The 22,374-nt window shown below is 46.7% G+C and overlaps 1 protein-coding gene across 1 annotated transcript; it reads right to left on the bottom strand.

Moving 5' to 3' along the window:
- Positions 1–4,106: 4,106 nt before the first annotated feature.
- Positions 4,107–21,562, bottom strand: LOC138786705 (zinc finger protein 585A-like). Its single transcript, XM_069963694.1, has 6 exons — positions 21,355–21,562; positions 11,551–11,636; positions 10,971–11,346; positions 10,817–10,884; positions 10,420–10,723; positions 4,107–8,669 (listed from the first exon to the last, which is right to left on the bottom strand). Exons 3-6 carry the CDS (start codon positions 11,053–11,055, stop codon positions 6,364–6,366), a joined length of 2,763 nt encoding a protein of 920 aa, XP_069819795.1. The 5' UTR covers positions 11,056–11,346; positions 11,551–11,636; positions 21,355–21,562; the 3' UTR covers positions 4,107–6,363.
- Between the last annotated feature and the right edge of the window lie 812 nt (positions 21,563–22,374).

The raw sequence follows: 22,374 nt of genomic DNA on the forward strand, positions 1-22,374 counted from the left end.
CACCCCTCAAAGTATTCATCTTGGTGTGTGGTGACCATTTTGACCCCACAGGTATTAGAGGAAAGTATTCAAAAGTAGACAGTAAAAATGAAAAACTCAAATTTTTCCAATATTATGTTCTTTTAGTTTGAAATTTCTCAATTTCACGAGGAACAAGAGGAAAAAAGTACCACAAAATTTGTAACGCAGGTTCTCCTGAGTACAATGGTACCCCATATGTGGGCGTAAACCACTGTATGGGCACACAGGAGGGCTCAAAAGGGAAGGAGCGCCAATTAGCTTTTTCAATGCAGATTTTGCTGAAGAAGTTTCCGAGTGCCAGGTGCGTTTGCAGTGCCCCTGTAGTGTCCGCAGAGTAAAATCTCCCAATAAGTCACTCCATTTTGGAAAGTGCACCCCTCATAGAATTTATTTTGGGGTGTGGTGAGCATTTTGACCCTAGAGGTATTTGAGGAAAGTATTCAAAAGTAGACAGTAAAAATGAAAAACTCGAATTTTTCCAATAATATGTTCCTTTAGTTTGAAATTTCTCAATTTCACGAGGAACAGGAGAGAAATGTCACCCCAATATATGTAACGCAGGTTCTCCTGAGTAGAACGGTACCCCATATGTGGGCATAAACCACTGCATGGGCACACAGCCGGGCTCAGAAGGGAAGGAGCGCCAATTAGCATTTTCAGTGCAGATTTTTCTGAAGAAGTTTCTGAGCGCCAGGTGCGTTTGCAGAGCCCCTGTAGTGTCAGCAGAATAGATTCCCCCCAAAAGTCACCACATTTTGGAAAGAGCAAACCTCAAAGAATTCATCTTGGGGTGTGGTGACCATTTTTACCCCACAGGTATTAGAGGAAAGTATTCAAAATTGGCCAGTAAAAATAAAAAACTCGAATTTTTCCAATAATATGTTGGTTTAGTTTGAAATTTCTCAATTTGACGAGGAACAGGAGAGAAAACGTACCCCAAAATCTGTAACGCAGGTTCTCCTGAGTACAACGGTACCCCATATGTGGGCATAAACCACTGTATGGGCACACAGCAGGGCTCAGAAGGGAAGGAGCGCCAATTTACAGGAGCAAAACCGCAGCTAGTAATAGTTATTAGAATAGCGCAGTTACAAAAATAAAATAAAAAAAATGAGATTACAGGTAATGTGGGGTGGTTACGGACAACATAGGGTGGTCACGGGCAACCTGCTGTGGTTACAGGCAACGTGGGGTGGTTACAGGCAACGCAGGGTGGTTACGGGCAACGTGTGGTGGTTATAGGCAACGTGTGGTGGTCACGGGCAACCTGCTGTGGTTATGGCAACGTGGGGTGGTTACAGGCAACGTGGGCTGGTTACAGGCAACGTGGGCTGGTTACAGGCAACGTGGGATGGTTACGGGCAACGTGGGCTGGTTACGGGCAACCTGCAATGCTTACAGACAATCTGGGGTGGTTACAGGCAACGTGGGCTGGTTACGGGCAACCTGCAGTGCTTACAGACAATCTGAGGTGGATACGGGCAACGTGGGGTGGTTACACGCAACCTGCAGTGCTTACTGACAATCTGGGGTGGTTACGGGCAACGTGGGGTGGTTACGGGCAATGTGGGGTGGTTACGGATAAACTGAAGTTCTTATAGGCAATCTGGGGTGGGTACCTGTAATCTGACATGGGCACCGCAATCTGGAGGGGGTCATTGGCAATTTGGGGTGGTCAGAGGCGACGTGTGGTGGTCAGAGGCGACGTGTGGTGGTCAGAGGCGACGTGTGGTGGTCAGAGGCGACGTGCGGTGGTCAGAGGCATCGTGGCGTGGTCAGAGGCATCGTGGCGTGGGCAGAGGCATCGTGGCGTGGTCAGAGGCAACGCGCGGTGGTTACGTGCAATCTGGGGGGGTTACATGTAATCTGGCATGATTACGGGGAACCTGGGGGGGTTATGTGCAACCTGGAAGGGTTACAGACAATCTGGGATTGTTACTGATAAACTGAAGTGCTTATAGGTAATCTGGGGTGGGTACATGTAATTTGGGGTGGTTACGGGCAATCTGGAGGGGGTCACTGGCAATTTGCGGTGGTTACGGGCAACGTGCGGTGGTTACGGATAATCTGGGGAGGGGTTAGGGGTAATTTGGGAGTAAACTGCAATTATTACTATAATAAAAAGTGTGTGTTTTATTTTTTTGTATGTTTGTCACTTTTTGTACTTTACATATTCATTTTCACTGTATTACTATGATTACTGTGATATTTTCTATCACAGTAATCATAGTTCAGTGACAGAGACCAAATTGGTCTCTGTCACTTTAAATTTTCAGAGTTGGCTGGTTGTGAAGCGCATGCGCACTTCATAACCAGCCAGGACGTCGAGGAGGAAGGAGCTCCAGGATCAGGTAACGTATATGGGGAAGGGGGGGGGTGACTGGGGGACGGGGGTGACAGGGGGGGTGGGGGGCGACTTGGGGGGTGGGGGGATATCCCTTTTTATCCCCTGTCACCAATCATTTATGGTGACAGGGGATAAAAAGTGCCGGGAGCACATGGTACAAGCGATCAGCGGTATATAGTATATACCGCTGATCGCTTGTACCGGGACCCCACAGGGGGGTCCCCGATGACTGCCCCATGCTCTCCGCTACCTCCGGTGGCGGAGAGCATGGGGCTTTCATTCATTTTAACTGTTTCATCGCTGTGAACCGACGTTAGTCGGTTCACAGCGATGGCGGCGGCCATCTTGGAAATGATGGCCGCCGGGGGAGGGGGGTTAGTTATCGGGGCACTAGGGGGGTCTGATCTGGGGTCTGATATACACTTATTTCATCTCCCCCCGCCGTAGATTCACGGCGGGGGGAGATGAAAGGCGGCGGCAGCACCGGTAATCCCCTTTACCGACGGCCGCCGCTATAACGTTAATAGCGGCGATCGTCGGTAAGGGGGGGGGGGCGGGACGGACCCCACACACTGCCCCAACCCCTCAGCTACCTCCGGTAGCCGGGGGGATGGGGTGGGGGCCGTCCCGGCCCCGCAGCCTTATTCTCTGCCATCGCCGTAAAAAGCTGATGGCAGCAGAATAAGGACCATTAGTGACCGCCGTAGAAAGCCGTATCGGCGGTCACTAAGGGGTTAAATCCATGCCTGGCTTTGGCTTCCAAAATCTGTCAGATAAATCTTTCAGTGTAAACACACCATAATGCTACGTTTACATGGAGCGATTATCGGGCGAATTTTCGCAATAACGATCGAATTCGAACGATAATCGTACGTGTAAACGCAGCGAACGATCGAAAAATCGTTTTGATCTTTTAACATGTTCTTAAATCGTCGTTCGCAAAAAATTCGCCGATCGTTCCGTGTAAACAGTCGTTCACTGATTTTACCTATGTGTGAGATAGGCTTAAGCGATCCCAAAACAATCGCAAAACGAATTTTCTGTTCGATATATCGTACCATCTAAACGCTGATCGTTATAAAAAAATCATTACTTTGAAATCGTTAATCGTAAGATCAGGCGAATTGTAGCTCCGTGTAAATTTAGCATAAGGGTGCCTTTACACAGAAAGATTATCTGACAGATTATCTGCCAAAGATTTGAAGCTAAAGCCAGGAATGGATTTGAAAAGAGGAGAAGTCTCAGTCTTTCCTTTATGACCCGTTCTCAGTTTATAGTCTGTTTCTGGCTTTGGCTTTAAATCTTTGGCAAATAATATGTCAGATAATCTTTCTGTGTAAATGGACCCATAGTGTGAGGAGGAGGAAGGGCAAGCAGACAAGAAAATGAAAGTGAAACTTTCAGCACAATACTGCAGCATAGCCACAGACAGACCAGTCTGGATCTGTTTGTGTGTACGATCTTAGGAACTTAGAAACTTTGATTTAAATCACTGATTTAAATCAAGCCTTACTGACTAGTGATTTAAATCGTGATTTAAATCAGTTAGATTTAAATCAAATCCACCCTGGTTGCTGATATCACTTTACCATTTGTGGCATGGGAGGGGGGAAACATTTTGAGCTGGTTGATGCCCATCTGCAAAGCTGCCATTTTGGATTCAACTTTTTAAATGAGAAGGGGGTCATGTGACACATCAAACACATAGAAAAATCACACAAGAAAAACAATGGTGAGCTCATTTTTAATATAGCTTTATTCATTATTGAGTTATTGACGATTTTTTATTGTTACAGCCATTGCCACATCGCAGTGGTTACCAACAAGGAGCGGACAGACATTGTGTTGATGTCTGGTGAGCGCAGTACACAACCCTTTGCTTGGGCTGTTCAGGCAAAATGGGAATTGTAGTTTTGCAACAGCTGGAGGGCGGAGGGTTCCCCATTCCTGGTTTACACAATAGGTTCTGTTCAGTGATGAGGCAAACTTTTATGTGATTAGTGACGTTATACAAAATTGACAGTCCGACAGTAACCCACACTGGACAGATCCCTCCAAATTGTTGGAACACAAAAACTGCTGGTGTGGTATATGGGCTATGAAGATAGTGGGGCCATTCTCCATCAATGGAAACCTAAATCCCACTGGGTATCTGCAATTGCTCCGTGATGATGTGTTTCCATCTCTGTGCACTGAAGCCGGCACATTCCACCCGTTCCGCCCCCTCCAAACCCTCTCCCCGCCCCCTGGCGTACCCTGTGGAAAGTGCCGATTTTCAAATATTTTATTCGCAAATCAGCCATTTGCGAATAGAATCATTCGCAAATTGGCACTTTCCGACGAAAATCAACATTACGCCAAATGATACATGTCCCCCTATGTGTTTGAGGTGTCACATGACCCCCTTCCCATTGAAAAAAGTAAAGTTGAATCCAAAATGGCAGCTTTGCTGATGGGCGTCACCTGGCATCAAATGTTTTCCCCCTCCCATGCCACAAATGGTAAGGTGATATCAGCAACCACTGCCATTTTCATCAGGGTGTATCCAAACTTATAGCCCACCCTATATTATTTATACATATATATATACACACACACACACACACACACTGTATCTATCTATGTATACACCTAAAAAAAATCTTTGCGCTTTTCTCCCCCTCCCTTCTGACACGGATGATGTAAACAAGTCCCTATCTGCAACTTTGTAATGTCTGGAAGGATAATCACAGCGAATTCATCAGTAACATGACCTTAGTTTATTCCCCCCAGTATTAAAAGGAAGCGACAAAGTTGCAGATGAAGCCTGCAGGACTGTGCAACTGAAGCTGCAAACGAAAGAGCTGAGCGAGCACACTAAGGGTACTATTACACGGAACGATAATCGGCCGAATTGGCCCGATTCGGCCGATTATCCCTCCGTGTAATAAATGCAACGATCAGCCGATGACAACGATCATCGGCTGATCGTTGATATAGGTTAGAACCTATTTTTGTCGGGTGCCGACCGCGCACCGCTGCGTGTAATAGCGGTGCGTGGTCGGCGACTAACAATATACATTACCTATCCACGTTCCAGGGCTGCTCCTGCCGTCCGCGGCGGTCCCGGCCTGTGATTGGCTGAGCGGCCTACCAGCTGACAGGCCACTGTGAAGCTAGACCGCGCACGGGACCCCGGGAGAAGCGGACGGCAGGAGCAGCCCTGGAACGTGGATGGGTAATGTATGCCAGTTTAGCAAGGGCTGCAAGGACATCGGTAACGATGTCTTTGCAGCTCTTGTCAAACAATTATCGGGCGGTGTAATAAAGCCAGTAAACGAGCAACGATCTAGCAGATCGGCGCTCGTTTACAGGTATTATCTGGCCCTGCTCGGCCCGTGTAATACCACCCTAATCCCTGACAATAGTAAAAATCATTATAAAATATTGTAATATATACCTTCAACCACCTCCTGGCATTACTCCTACAACACCTCCTGGCATTATTCCTACAACACCACCTGGCATTACTCCCACAACATACAGTCATCACCCGTGTGAATTCTCTTTATAATTATTTACAATCCTTTATATTCATTTACCACATTCTGAGCATGAAAATGGCTTCTCCCCTGTGTGCATTCTCTGATGCTCAACAAGTATTATTTTTTGAGTGAAACATTTCGTACATTCTAAACATGAAAACGGCTTCTTACTTGTTTGAATTTTTTGATGGCTAACGAGTTCATTTCAGAGCAAAATATTTTCCACATTCTGAACATATAAGTAAGTACTCCCGTGTGAATGTTCTAATGTCGAAGATGACTTAATTTTTGACTAAAACATTTAACATATTGTAAACATGAAAGTGGCTTCTACTCGTGGGAATGTTTTGATGTTCAAGAATATTTGATTTGACTAAATTATTTACCACATTCTGAATATGAAAATAGCTTCTCCCCCGTGTGAATTTTTTGATGTTCAAGAAGACTTGATTTGTGACCAAAACATTTCTCTCATTCTGAACATGAAAATGGCTTCTCTCCTGCATGAATTCTTTGATGTTTAACAAGATCTGATTTCTGAGTAAAACATTTCTTACATTCTGAACATGAAAATGGCTTCTCCCCTGTGTGAATTTTTTGATGATCAAGAAGACTTTTTTTCCAAGTAAAACATTTTCCACATTCTGAACAAGAAAATGGCTTCTCCCCTGTGTGAATTTTTTGATGTTTACGTTGATTTGACTTGCAAGTAAAACACTTCCCACATTCTGAACATGAAAATGGCTTCTCTCCTGTGTGAATTCTCTGATGCGTAACGAGAAGTGATTTGTCAGAAAAACATTTTCCACATTCTGAACATGAAAAAGGCTTCTCCCCTGTGTGAGTTCTCTGATGCGTAACGAGATGTGTTTTGTCAGAAAAACATTTTCCACATTCTGAACATGAAAAAGGCTTCTCCCCTGTGTGAGTTCTCTGATGCGTAACGAGATGTGTTTTGTCAGAAAAACATTTTCCACATTCTGAACATGAAAATGGCTTCTCCCCTGTGTGAATTCGTTGATGTTTAACAAGATGGTATTTCCCAGTAAAACATTTCCCACATTCTGAACATGAAAATGGCTTCTCCCCTGTGTGATTTTTTTGATGTTCAAGGAGCTTTGCTTTCCGATTAAAACATTTCCCACAGTCTGAACATGAAAATGACATCTTCGCCGTGTGAATTTTTTGATGTTTAACAAAATGCGATTTCCCAGTAAAACATTTCCCACATTCTGAACATGAAAATGGCTTCTCCCCTATGTGAATTTTTTGATGTTTAAGAACATTTGATTTCCGAGTAAAACATTTCCCACAATCTGAACATGAAAATGGCTTCTCTCCAGTGTGAATTCTTTGATGTTTAACAAGCTCTGATTTATTAATAAAACATTTCCCGCATTCTGAACATGGAAATGGCTTCTCCCCTGTGTGAATCTTTTGATGATCGAGAAGAATTTTTTTCCAAGTAAAACATTTTCCACATTCTGAACAAGAAAATGGCTTCTCCCCTGTGTGAATTTTTTGATGTTTACGTTGATTTGACTTGCAAGTAAAACGCTTCCCACATTCTGAACATGAAAATAGCTTCTCCCCTGTGTGAATTTTTTGATGTCCAAGAAGAATTGATTTCCAAGTAAAACATTTCCCACATTCTAAACATGAAAAAGGCTTCTCCCCTGTGTGAGTTCTCTGATGCGTAACGAGATGTGATTTGTAAGAAAAACATTTTCCACATTCTGAACATGAAAATAGCTCCTCCCCTGTGTGAATTTTTTGATGTGCAAGGAGCTTTGCTTTCTGAGTAAAACATTTCCCACATTCTGAACATGAAAATGACATCTTCGCCGTGTGAATTTTTTGATGTTCAAGAACATGTGACTTCTGATTAAAACATTTTCCACATTCTGAACATGAAAATGGCTTTTCCCCTGCGTGAGTTGTCTGATGTCTAACAAGAGATGATCTCCGAGTAAAACATTTCCCACAATCTGAACATGAAAATGGCTTCTCCCCTGTGTGAATTTGTTGATGTTTAACAAGATTTGATTTTATAATAAAACATTTCCCACATTCTGAACATGAAAATGACATCTTCGCCGTGTGGATTTTTTGATGTTCAAGAACATGTGACTTCTGATAAAAACATTTTCCACATTCTGAACATAAAAATGGCTTCTCCCCTGTGTGAGTTCTCTGATGTCTAACAAGAGATGATCTCCGAGTAAAACATTTCCCACAATCTGAACATGAAAATGGCTTCTCCCCTGTGTGAATTTGTTGATGTTTAACAAGATGTGATTTCATAATAAAACATTTCCCACATTCTGAACATGAAAATGGCTTCTCCCCTGTGTGAATTCTTTGATGGTAAACAAGAACTGATTTCCGAGTAAAACATTGGCCACATTCTGAACATGAAAATGGCTTCTCCCCTGTGTGAATTCTTTGATGGTAAACAAGAACCCATTTCCGAGTAAAACATTTCCCACATTCTGAACATGAAAATGGCTTCTCCCCTGTAAGATATTTTTTATGTTGTAAATATGAAACCTGAGTCTTTCCTGTATTTCCTCTTTGATGTTCATCGTCTTCTCTGTAAATGTCAGCTTGCTGTGATGGAGCAGAAGATGGGACTTGTATAACAGGATGAGATGAGAGATCTTTGCTGTGAGGGGCTGAGGGTGTATCTGGGATAGTGGACGGCTCCTCATATGTATCTTGTGTGATATGATCCTCTGAGGAGATCTGATGTCCCCCTGAGCTCCTGGTAGAATCATCTGCAAAGGAGAAAACACCATTTCTCTGATTTCCCAGTAATAGAAGCTTAAACATATTGCAGACATGGAAAGTTACTCTTTTTTATGTAACATAATAAGAATTATAGAATGGGAGAAGCGGAGACGGGCGAGCTCTCCCACTGACACACTGAGGCAGGTGGAGATTCCGCTAATTCCGAGGCTTTTGCTCCGTGTGATCTGGATCATAGAGTAAGGGTCCTATTCCATGGGCCGAGGAGGGCCTGATCAACGATGTTGATCTAGCAGATCGCCGCTCGTTTACTGGGCCTATTCCACGGCCCGATAATCGTTGAGCGAGGGCTGCAGGGACATAGTTACCGATGTCCTTGCAGCCCTTGCAGCAATACATTACCTGGCTGCAGGGCTTGTCCTCCGCTCCGCCTCCTCCCCTGGTTCCCCGCGCTCTATCTTCTGAATGGCCGGTCAGCTGACAGGCTGAGCGCTCCGTCAGCTGACCGGCCATTCAGAAGATAGAGCGCGCGGGACCCAGGGAGGAAGACAGCGCGGAGGAGAAGCCCTGCAGCCAGGTAATGTATGATGATTCTTCTCAAATCGTCGGTCACCCGCAGCGCACCGCTAGTCAACCGTAGCGATGCGCGGTGGGGGAACGATGATTTTAGGTCTGGCCCTAAATGAACGATCAGCCGATGACACGATCATCGGCTGATCGTTCTCTCTATTTCACTGAACGATAATTGGCCGAATCGGGCCAAATGGGCCCGATTATCGTTGCTGTGGAATGGGGCCCTAAAACAGGAGTCCAGCGTCACTATGCATTATGGGTAATAACATCATCTGCAGGAACTCTGTGTTGTTATCAGGCTGATGAAGGGCGTACCGAAACGTGCTTGGGGTGTTCCTGTGGGTAAGGGAGCTGCACGGCTGGCATGCATGGTGTCTATACTTCTGTCATGTGATCAGTAGTTGGTACTCAGCACATTGCACTTTACCTCTTTATCTGTCACCTCTGAAGACCAACCTATGCAATACTATTCTTATTTTTTGCACGCTTTGTCTCCGCCATTTTTCGTCTATTGCATGATGCACATGGCACTGTGTAATATATAAGATCCGCTGGTCACAGCATGCGCTTTATTTTCCATATGACACATGTAGGAACCGCGTTGTCTCCCTTTCCTTATGTCGTGTTCTCCTCCTCTGTATGAAGAATATTTTATGAATTGTTGTGTGATAATCTTGTTTTCAAATAACTGTTCAAATAAATTACTTTTGAAAATTTGTGGTTATGAATATTGGCCAAACTAATTGAAAAGTCCTCTATGACCTTGAGTTCAGGTCTTATAGAGTTTAATGGTTGAAATAGAGGAAAATGTATAAAAGCTACAGACGCCATCAGTCCGGGGGTCGGTGGGACACGACTATTCAAGTGTGGGAAATTCTAACAGAACTGGAGACATGTTCATCAGACGGGGAATGTTCTGCTGGCAGTGCCGCACTTTTCTCCAGATAGTGAAGCACAACCCAGCTACAGGGCGGCACAGCGCACACATATTATATGACTGTATTCCATATATTATACACACATCATGTGTTATTACCTGCAGCCGCGTCACATCCTCATCTATATTATATTAGAACTTAGGCTGAATGATTATATAGCTGGAAAACTGACAGGACACAGAGCTTATAATATTCCACACAGAATAGTTACAGCCGGTGACTGAGGAGAATGTGTGACTGTTCTCTGCATTTACTGGTCACTACTCACCTGGGCGGTTACCTGTAGTGATATCCTCCTTATACTGCTCATCACTGCTGTCATCTGTCTCTTCTTCATCCGACTCTTCCTTTACACTAATGTCTGTAGCATTAAAACACTTCAGTTTCTTCCCTCCAGTAACTTCCTTCTTATACTGCTCATCACTGCTCACGTATGTCTCCTCTTCTTCTTTTACCACCTTGACCGTGGCATTAATATAGTTCAGATCCTTCCCTGTAGTGATGTCCTCCTTATACTGCTCATCACTGCTCACATCTGTCTCTGGAGCATTTATATTGTTCCCATCTTCTCCCTGATTCATAAGATGTGAGAGAAATATTGTAAAAGTCGTCAGACAGTAGAAGTCAGGTGGGATGTACAGATCATAGGGAACATCTCCATCTACCTGATCCTGATCCTGTGGGAGAAGAGGACGGGGACATCTCTCTGGTGCTGTTCTCTTACTGGATCTGACTGGAGGGAACACATACAGAGACTGAATTCATTCTTTCCATCCAGATAATACAGAGAGGAGGTGTGTATATAGTCCTGTCTATTACCTGCTGATGGGAGGGGCTGCTGATCCTCCAGCATCACATCCTTGTACTGATCCTTGTGTCCTTCTACATACTCCCACTCCTCCATGGAGAAATAGACCGCCACGTCCTGACACCTTATAGGAACCTGACACACACAATGATCACACAGTCATCCCCCCCACCCCTCCAGTGGTGTTACTGTATAATGTCCCAGCAGCCACAGTCTCACCTCTCCACTCAGCAGCTCCACCATCTTGTTGGTGACTTCTAGGATCTTCTCTTCCTCCATTTCCTCATGTATCAGGGGCCCCGGGATTGGGCTCAGGGTTCTTCCCCATCCTTCACACCCAGGGGCCCCACAGCGCCCACTAGAGGACTTCTTCACTACTGTGTAATCCTGTGTATGGAGAGACACATTACTATCACTCCATCCATTCCCAGAATCCCTCACCTCTCCAGTCCTATCCATCTGTTATTCCATAGATAAGAATGATGTCGTGATGACATCACTCCCAGAATCCCTCACCTCTCCAGTCCTATCCATCTGTTATTCCATAGATAAGAATGATGTCATGATGACATCACTCCCAGAATCCCTCACCTTTCCAGTCAGCAGCTCAATCATCTTGTTGGTGAGTTGTAGGATCTTCCGCTCATTGAATCTTTCTCCCCTCCGGCCATTTCCATCTGTTATTAGATGAATAAGATTGATGTTATGTGTTTGATGACAATGACAGATCACTAGATAGCAGAATCAGGCTTCACCTTTACCAGTTGTCTTTCCTGGGTCCTAACAATGGCAAATGCTACTCTGATACCCCCAGGACTTATTTTAGGGCAGAACAGTGGAACCAATCATGAGACTCACAGAAAAGTACAGTGGTATCTCGGTTTTCGATCGCTTTGGATGTTGAGCTGCTTAGTTCTCTAAAGTTTTGTGTCTTCTCTTCTCAATGACCAGACTAAGACTACTAAGTTTGGGTGTATGCTTCCTCTCCTACAGGTGGTGTAATATCCCCTGTGAGTGGTGAAGAAGAAAAGCATAGAAAGAAAAGAGGTCAGAGATAGGTAGAGAAGAAGAGAAGGTACTCATTGGTGTACAGATCACAATAAACAATAACCCTTTGGTTACTTGCAGCTGTGCAAAACATAAGTACAGTTACATACAATAGTAATAGTAATGATTGACGGTGTGCCACCTCTACGGAGAGGAGGGGATAGGGAAAAAATGCTAAAACAGAAGGAGATGCGATGGATACACACCCTTGACTGTGTTTGGCCGAGGGGTATGAACTTGGAATACAATTTGGGTGTGTTTACATAGTGAAATATGGATTCTACTCACTATCTTATTCTAGTGCTCATGTTTGTTTTTAAATAATTGTCACCATTTTTATATTTGTTTATTTATGTCTTAGGGTCCTACCGGTAACTTGGGCGACAGGGTTGGAGTCCTACTGAAGGGAAGACCGGCCGTTTGGACGAGACTCCGTAGAATCCTGTGCATGGTCTTGTGACATTGGGGGATGTGAGCTGCGTACTGTTCAGATTGGGGGATGCGGTTCCCTCTCAGGAGAAGACTGGGATGTGTAAGCTATCTTATGCAGACCGTGATACAGTATCTTGCTAGGAGGAGCGTTAAAATTTGCAGCTTGTTACGTGGGACTCTGCGAGGCGAGATATGTATATGATCGGCCTGGATGGGACTTTCCGGAGTGATATCCATGACAATTATGAATGTCATCCCTAGGTGGCGTATTGGTGAGCTGTGTGCCGCTTGGCATGAAAATAATACTCTGTGGAGTTGAAGCTGCTGGAATGATGTGACTGTGTATACTTATGTCAGCTGGATGGACTAATCTTGGATCATCTCTGCGATAGCGGTTGAGTCCGCGTTGGACATTAGGCAGAGAGGAGGTTAAGCCAATATGTGTGGTAATCCCAGCTGGTCATACTAAACTATGTAAAAGCTTAAAGACTCTATGAAGATGCGGCCTGAGACTGTGGGCGGTGAATACGCGAAGTTGCTAACCCTGAACCAATGGGAACACAAGCATCGTAACTATGGTAACATCTACACCTATATCCGCTCTGAGTGTGCGCAGCCGCTCTTTCTTTGTTTACAAGCCAGGCCAGGATGAGTGGAGTCGCTTACCGGATGACCGCTCTCCCGGAGAGGATTCGTGATCGTGTGAGCCGGAGTACGGAGGGTGTAACGGGTTAGTTCCCGGAGGGGACAATGTATATCTAATGTTTATTGTTATGGATATAACTATGAAGGTTTGTTTAACTGATGAATGTCCCCGCCCCTAGGATCTCATGATTGGCACGTTTTTCAATTGTATGTCGATGGTGATTGGTCACTTTGTATATAAAACTCCTGTTTGCACACTGTTGTAATATACTTGAGAAAGGCTCAGTATGCTTTTTTTAAAGGGCCGAAACGTTGTTTGATTTTTTGTACGCATATGGCTAAATAAAAGAAGAAACTTTTTTGATATTCTAAGAGACCCTGTCTTCAATTGTTATTTTCTTCGTTACATACAATAGTGATATCTTGTGGTAAAACTTAGGTACTACTTCATTACCACAGTTTACTTGAAGTACAGACTTTTGCAAGGGGTGTAACAGTAAGCAACACCTGAGGTGGGACACCACACAATGATCAGCACTGCTAACAGTAAGCAACTGGTCCTCTAAATCTTTGTCTGGGGCAGGGGGAGTTTGTGGCAGTTCCCGGGGGCAGGGGGTGGGGGGGGAGGTGGCAGGTCGTTAATGTTTAGGCTTGGTGATAGTATCTATTTGTGGTGGTGGGGAATACAGGAATACTGTACGGTATGTGTATGGTACAGTGTGGTGTACCCCCGTAGGTGTTATATTGGAGGGATGGCCGGTCACTTGCTAGATGGAAGTGTGATGCCACTCCTGTGGTGGATGGCCGAGATACAACCGGACATTAGGTTCATGTCACGTGACGCCAGGGGCGTAGCGAGGGGGGGGCAGGGGGGTCAGCTGCCCCGGGCGCAAGGCTGGTGGGGGGCGCCAGCCTCCTTCATACCCAGTGCCTTTCTGTCTGCAGCTTTTAAGTGACAGAGGCCTGTGTGAATGGAGTCTGCACACACACGGCATCCCTGTCACCTTAAAAGATGCTGACAGGGAGGCGCTGTAAGTGCAGGAAGTGGTGGTGTGAGGAGCCTCCAGCTCCCTGGACATCAGCTCTGCGCTTCAGTGTGAGGAGGCAGTGGGGACACGGTAGTGACTAAATCCCATACCGCAAAGGGACCTCGCTGGGTGCGTGCACACAGCTCCCAGACAAGCCCCGCCCCGGCCGGATTTCATTGGCTGCTCCACTCCGGGCTTCCGAGTAGTCAAAATCAGAACCTGCCGGACCCCCGACCCTAATCCGAGCGTTTAGTATTAGGGTTGGGGGTCGTCTTAGAGTTACCTCCCACAGATTTCTCATGTCTAACCCTCCCCACAGCCCCAACCCTAACCCTCCTAATTAGCATCATCCCCGAGGGTTAGGGTTGTTGTGTGGGAAGGGGATAGTTAGATGTTTGTAGTAACCCTAATCCGACCCCCAACCCTAATACTAAACGCTCGGATTAGGGTTGTGTGGAAAAGGGAGTATGGTTCATCAATATATTGATATAACTATATATCAATATAGCCCATGTCTCACCATCTGCCAGGAAGCCATACTCCGCAGGGGGGCCTAGTGTCCAGAGCCCCCCAGGTCCCTAAGTGTGAAAAGTATCCCTCTGAGAGGCCAACAGGCATCCAAAGTCCTGATAACAGACCCCCTACCTAGATCAGAGCAAATATCTCCAGATAATGAGTTATGGAATTTCCGTGCGGCCTAGCCATATGAAAAGTATATCTTCTGAATCGTCTGACCCACCCGAACGTCCCTCTGCGTCTCACTCCTCTCTGGGAGCCCGGGATAGGGAGATACGGAGAACTGGTAGACCGAGCTAGGTAAAGGAGTCGTGTTTGGTCTCCAAACGTTCTAGGGGCCCAGCCGGACCCAATGGTACCAGAACCATCTCCCTACGACCTGGTGTTAGGAAGATATGACCCACTTTGGGCTATAAGCCCAAGGAGGAGTAGCTGAAACCAGCCCACCCCTGGTCGGCCAGGTGTATATATCCCAGGGGCTAGGCAGGACCCATTGTTCTTTGTCCGGGGAGGCCATGACGATAGGTCGGAGAAGTTCCTGAAAACCAACGCAGCAAGCACACGCCTCCCATGCTTCCCTTTACCACCCAAATTACGGTAACGACCAATTGCTAAAACTGTCTGTGCTACCACCTGTACTTTGTCTCTGACCACTGTATATATTATTCTGTGTATATTGTGTGTTGTTTAGTGCGCCCTTAGGGCAATTAAATATCCTATTTAATCTGTGGCTGTTCTTTTGTCTCGATCAACATACCCACACGCCCTTGTTCGCTAGCTAACGCTATCACTCGGGGCGGGCTTCTGGCCCGATATAGTATTATTATATCTTAACGAGAAGCTGGTGGCAGCTTTACCAGTCTTCCTGTGCCCACGTGGACAGGGTGGCGGTGTAAATCAATACCCAGCTGACCTCCCGTACTCCTGGTGGAGTGTGGAACGTCACAGGTCGGGGGTCTGGCAGGGTCTGATTTTGACTGATAGGAAGCCCGGAGTGGAGCAGCCAATAAAATCCAGCCGGGGCGGGGCTTGCCTGGGAGCTGTGTGCGCCCACAGCAAGGTCCCTTTGCGGTATGGGATTTAGTCACTACCGTGGGGACACCTACCGAGTCTTATGACTTCCTGTGTCCTGTGAGCCTGCAGCCCCAGCCTTCCTGTATAGAATATTCTCTGCCACTCACTGTATTCCTACCTGTCATGCCGCTCATACAGGCCGGAGAGAGAGGAGTTCAGGCAGTGGCGGATTATAATGTGGGCGGTTTGGGTGGCCGCCCGAGGCTCAGGGGGGCCCATGCCCATCCGCCTACCTCACCTACTGCCCGCCCGACGTGCTGCTCCAATCAGCAAAGACCGGCCCATGGCGCACACGCTGATTGGATGCGTACACCACGGCCCGCCACAGCGGCCCCACACTCCCGGTCTTCGCTGATTGGATCGGAGCAGCACGTCCAGTGGGCGCTACAGGCGAGCTGTAGGTGAAGCTCGGTGGAGGTGAGGAGGCATGGGGGAGAGAAGCAGGGGAGGAGTAGTATGGGGGGGGGGGAGAAGCAGGGGAGGAGAGAAGCAGGGTGGAGAAGTATGGGGAGGAGAAGCAGGGGAGGAGAAGTATGGGAGGAGACGTATGGTGGAGAGAAGCAGGGTGGAGAAGTATGGGGGAGAGAAGCAGGGTGAAGAAGTATGGGGGGAGAGAAGTATGGGGGGGGGAAGCAGGGGAGGAGAAGTATGGGAGGAGAGAAGTATGGGGGGAAAGCAGGGGAGGAGAAGTATGGGGGGGAGAAGCAGGGGAGAGAAGCAGGGGAGAGAAGTATGGGGGAGAGAAGCAGGGGAGGAGAAATATGGGAGGAGAAGTATGGGGGAGAGAAGCAGGAGAGGAGAAGTATGGGGGAGAGAAGCAGGGTAGAGAAGCATGGGAGAGAGAAGTGTGGGGGGGGGAGAAGCAGAAGAGGAGAAGTATGGAGGAGAGAAGCAGGGTGGAGAAGCATGGGGGAGAAAAGTATGGTGGAGAAGCACAGCAGAGAAGCATGGGAGAGAGAAGCACAGGGGGGAGAAGTATGGGGAGAGAAGTATTGGGGAGAGAAGCAGGGGGAAAAGCAGGAGGGAGAAGTATGGGAGGATAAGTATGGGGGAGAGACGCATGTGAGGAGAAGTATGGGGGAGGAGAAGCAATGGGGCAGAGAAACAGGAGAGAGAAGCATGGTGAAAGAGAAGCAGGGGAGAGAAGCATGGGGGAGAGAAGCATGGAGGAGAGAAGCATGGGGGAGAGAATCCCGGGGGGAGAAACAGGGGAGGAGAAGCATTGGAGAAAGAAGTATGGGGGAGAAAGTATGGGGGAGAGAAGCATGGGAGGAAAAGTAAGGGGGAGAGAAGTATTGGGAAGAGAAGCAGGGGAGGAGAAGCATCGGGGAGAGAAGCACAGGGGAGAAGTACAGGGGAGAGAAGCACAGGGAAAAGAAGCAGGGGAGAGAAGTATTGGGGAGAGAGGGGGTCAGGTGGGGTAGTGTGTGTGGGTGGAGGGGGTCAGGTGGGGTAGTGTGTTAGGGCAACAGATAGGGACCAGGTGGCAATATGTTTATGGGAGGGGGGGTAGGGGCCCAGGTTGGGTGGACAGCTCGGGGCCCAGGGAACATTTAATCCGCCACGGAGTTCAGGTTTCTTTCTTGGACCTTCTGATGTCGGAGCAGGGGAAAGGGCGGGAGAAGCTGCTGGTGCTAGCTACCATGAAGGAGGAGGAGAAGGAGGAGGTATGCATCTTCCCTACATTGAAACTGAACGTTCTTGTGTCTGTATGTTCATCTGTCTGTATTTATGTCATGTTTCTGTATATGTGCATATGTGTGTATGTGTCTGTATATGTGTATCTGTTATGTGTATGTTCACGTGTATATGGATGTGTATATGTGCATATGTGTAGGTGTCTGTATAAGTGTACCAGTCATGTGTCTGTATATGTGCATGTGTGTATCTGTCATGTGTCTGTATATGTGCATGTGTGTATCTGTCATGTGTCTGAATATGTGCATGTGTGTATCTGTCATGTGTCTGTATATGTGCATGTGTGTATCAGTTATGTGTCTGAATATGTGCATGTGTGTATCTGTCATGTGTCTGTATATGTGCATGTGTGTGTATGTGACTGTATATGTGTATCTGTTATGTGTATGTATATGTGCATATGTGTAGGTGTCTGTATAAGTGTTTTTGTCATGTGTCTGTATATGTTCATGTGTGTATTTGTCATGTGTCTGTATATGTGCATGTGTGTATCTGTGCATATGTGTATATGTGTCTGTATATGTGCATGTATGCAGGAAAAGCTAGCTACGCCTCTGTGTGACGCCAGTGCCAGGTGGGCACACAGGTGAGATGGCACGTCTGCTTTAAGGCTGGGTTCACACTACATATATTTGAGGCTGTATATTTGAGGCTGTATAGCAACCAAAACCAGGAGTGGATTGAAAACACAGAAAGGATCTGTTTACATAATGTTGTAATTGAGTAGAAGGCCGCCATTTAATGGCAAATATTTGCTGTTATTTTAAAACAGCTGCTGTTATATTGAAATAATGGCAGTTATTTACCATTATATGACGGCCATCCACTCAATTTCGACATTATGTGAACAGATCCTTTCTGTGTTTTCAATCCACTCCTGGTTTTGGTTGCTATGAGGACCTGACAAGAGGACCAAATACAGCCTCAAATATACATAGTGTGAACCCAGCCTTAGTGTGTAAGGCCAGTTGTACCCTTCTCCCCTGTGGTCAGTGTCCTGTCAGGTTGCTACCAGATCCCTTGGGATAATGTCACAGATGATATAGTCACAGTCACAGGTGGCCAGAGCGGTGTAATGACCCTCCCGGATAGTAGGACCCGCCACCCACAGAAAGGGGAAGTGTCCCAAGGTTGCAGTATATATGCTGTGCAGGTGGTGATGAATAATCACTGACTCCTGAGTAACGTTGATTTGGTTTACTATTTGCAAATGTGCAGCAGGTAATACAAACAGGCTCTAATATACACTTGACAAAAGTTCCAATAAATACTTGATACTTGAGCGAAAAGCGACCAGATCTGTAGAACAAGTGCTGAGTAGGATATAGTGTCGGTAGAGTTGTGCTGAGGTAGAGTAGCAGTGAGGAGGATGCCGCGAGAGTCTCAACCCATGTAGTACTGTGCACTGCCGGGATGTTGGAGGATGAAGTAGAATACTTGTAGAGAAGAAGACCTGTGCCTGTGTATTGACCTTTACTGTAAGTCTTCACATCACCTTATGCCTACTAGCATTGGCTGAACCGTACTAATGGGTGACACGGGCCCCAGACCTTGTTACCTGGGTTGAGCGGAATGCTGAGGGTTCCCTGGCTGACACTTGCACTGTGAGACAGAGTTCATAGGCTACTGTAGCAACTTTGCTCTGTCTGGATCAGTTCCTTGCCCTGTGGCTCTGAAATGGATACTGTCCCGCTCTGTGACTTCTCTTTGTCCACAGTGTGGGTTGAGGTTATCTGTTGGCTAGTCCTCTCCTAAGAGGTTTACAACTGCATAGTGCTTGGTGTAGGTACTGTAAGAAGGTTGGCAACAGTGCGCTGTCTTGCGTCCTACCCATGCGGGGTACTGGCTAAGACTGACCACTTGGGGACCTGGAAGAGGGCCAGGGCCCAGGTATGACCACTGCGGAGAGCTATCTAGCTTGCATCCTTCCTCGACACTATCCTGATCAGAAGACTCCTGCTCCTCCCCCACCCATGGGACTAACTTCCTCTACAGCGTGTAAGGTGCACTGCGATTGGGTGAAAAGAGTGCAAAAAAAGAACAGAGAAGAGAGGTGAGAGGCAAGAAGAAATCAGAAATCCTACTGGTCTACAGAATCTGGTAACACATAAACACAATAACCCTTTGCGATCTTTCAGCTGTGCAGCGTCCATGTATACATACACAACACAGCAACATCTAGTGGCTACCTTTCAGTACTACTTTCTCCATAATAAACTACAAAAAGTACAGACTTTTGTGAAGGGTGTATGTAATAGTAACACCCCTAGTGGGACACCATAACAGCACTGTACCTGTGGTTGGTGAGGAGGGTCCAGTACGGTACAGTATGGGTTACATATTGCTTCAGGGCCGGCCTTAGGGGTGTGCGAGCAGTGCGGCCGCACAGGGCGCTGTGCACTCCCAGCAGGAAGTGGGCACCACCTGGGGCCCCCTCAGCCCATATATCCGTCCCCCGCCTCGGCATAGCAGCCTTGCTAAGAGACAGCAAGGAGAAAGCTCTTCTCCCCCGACATGTGACTGCAGCCTGGCCCCATCCCCCGCCCCCCTCCTTCCAGAGACATCAGCAGTGTGATCCTCCCTTCTACCTCCTCCTCATGGGCAGAGACATCCTCCACTGCTACTTCTGTGTGGGTAAGTATATGTATGTGTATGTCTGTGTGTTAGTGCTCTGTGTGGCTGTGGTAGGACAACAACTCCCAGCATGCTCCTGTGTGGCTGTGTGTGCAATACAAAAACTCCCAGGATGCTCCTGTGTGGCTGTGTGTGCAATACAACAACTCCCAGCATGCTCCTGTGTGGCTGTGTGTGAACAACAACTCCCAGCATGCTCCTGTGTGCCTGTGTGTGGACAACAACAGCTCCCAGCATGTGTGGCATACAACAAGTCCCAGCATGCTCCTGTGTGGCTGTGTGTGGCATACAACAACTCCCAGCATGCTCCTGTGTGGCAGTGTTTGGCATACAACTCCCAGCATGCTCCTGTGTGGCTGTATGTGGACAACAACTCCCAGCATGCTCCTGTGTGGTGTATGTGTGTCTGTATGTGTCTGTGTAAGCAGTATATACACTATGGTGGAGATTGATTAAACATGGTGTAAAGTAGAATTGCGCCAGTTGCCCCTAGCAACCAGATTCCACCTTTCATTTCCCAAAGAGTCTGTCAGGAATGAAAAGTGGAATCTGATTGGTTGCTAGGGGCAACTGAGCCAGTTTCACATCACACCATGTTTGATAAATCTTCTCCTGTGTGTCTGTATGTGTATATGTGACTGTATCTGTCTGTGTCAGCAGTATATACAATGTGTGTCTCCAAGAGATAGGCTTGGGATGGCCTACAAACTGCCAGAGGGGGAGGGGGGGGACCAAAGGGGAAAATATTCTGCACAGGGCGCCATCTACCCTAAGGCCGGCCCTGTATTACTTGTTCTTTCTTCTAGATTGTATACAGTGATTAGTACAGAAGATCCCTCCTCTTCTCCCTCATCACCAGTCACTGATGGTTTGTTGAACATTTCTTGTTTATTATATCCTGTTCTGCATAGTACTGTGCTGTATATTGTATTTTATTGCATTGATTAAAATGGACACTTTTCTATGCAAATATGAGTGGTGTTTGCTAATTATTTAGCTGCTGGAACCAATTAAACACATTTACATTATTTCCTATGGGAAAACACTGCCTGGTTCTCAGACTGCCCTCCAGAACCAATGACGTCCGAGAACCGAGGTACCACTGTAATACAAGCGCCCCCCAATGTCAGGAACAAATAGCAACGACAAGGAAGTAATCCTGCTGGGAGTTGTAGTCCTGTCTGATGGCTCAGATATAGTACAAACAGCAAAGACAGAACAAGACAACAGAGACTGAAAGAGACGTCTGACTATAACAAGACCGAAACCTCAGCAACCAGAACAAAGCAATACATCAGAAGAAGCAACTGCTCCGACCAACCTGAGAGCGACTGCACAGGGTCCTCCGGCATCACATCCTTGTACTGATCCTTGTGTGCTTCTACATACTCCCACTCCTCCATGGAGAAATAGACCGCCACGTCCTGACACCTTATAGGAACCTGACACACACAATGATCACACAGTCATCCCCCCCACCCCTCCAGTGGTGTTACTGTATAATGTCCCAGCATTCCCAGCAGCCACAGTCTCACCTCTCCACTCAGCAGCTCCACCATCTTGTTGGTGACTTCTAGGATCTTCTCTTCCTCCATTTCCTCATGTATCAGGGGCCCCGGGATTGGGCTCAGGGTTCTTCCCCATCCTTCACACCCAGGGGCCCCACAGCGCCCACTAGAGGACTTCTTCACTACTGTGTAATCCTGTGTATGGAGAGACACATTACTATCACTCCATCCATTCCCAGAATCCCTCACCTCTCCAGTCCTATCCATCTGTTATTCCATAGATAAGAATGATGACATGATGACATCACTCCCAGAATCCCTCACCTCCCCAGTCCTATCCATCTGTTATTCCATAGATAAGAATGATGTCATGATGACATCACTCCCAGAATCCCTCACCTCTCCAGTCCTATCCATCTGTTATTCCACAGATAAGAATGATGTCATGATGACATCACTCCCAGAATCCCTCACCTCCCCAGTAAGCAGGAAGAGTATGTGTAGGGTGAGGGTTATTATCCTCTCGGCCATCTTGTCTCTGTCTCTCTCCATGGTTGATGGGTCGGTCTCTTATATAGAAGATATCAGCAGAGGATCCTGGAGTGTTGGGAGATGAATGGAGAGAAGATGAGACAATGGATAATAAAGGCTGCAAGTAAAAATTACAACTTGTCCGGCAAACAACAAACCCGGCACAGGAATAAAAAGAAACAAGTTATAAATACGTAAAGACGTTCAGGCTCTTATGATGCATCAAAGAAAGCGAGAAAAAACGTCATCTCACAACTCAAAACCGCTCCGTCCTGAAGGGGTTAATCCTCCCGCTGTCCCCC

This window comes from Dendropsophus ebraccatus, chromosome 3 (genome assembly GCF_027789765.1).
Source record: "Dendropsophus ebraccatus isolate aDenEbr1 chromosome 3, aDenEbr1.pat, whole genome shotgun sequence".
NCBI classification, from domain to species: domain Eukaryota; kingdom Metazoa; phylum Chordata; class Amphibia; order Anura; family Hylidae; genus Dendropsophus; species Dendropsophus ebraccatus.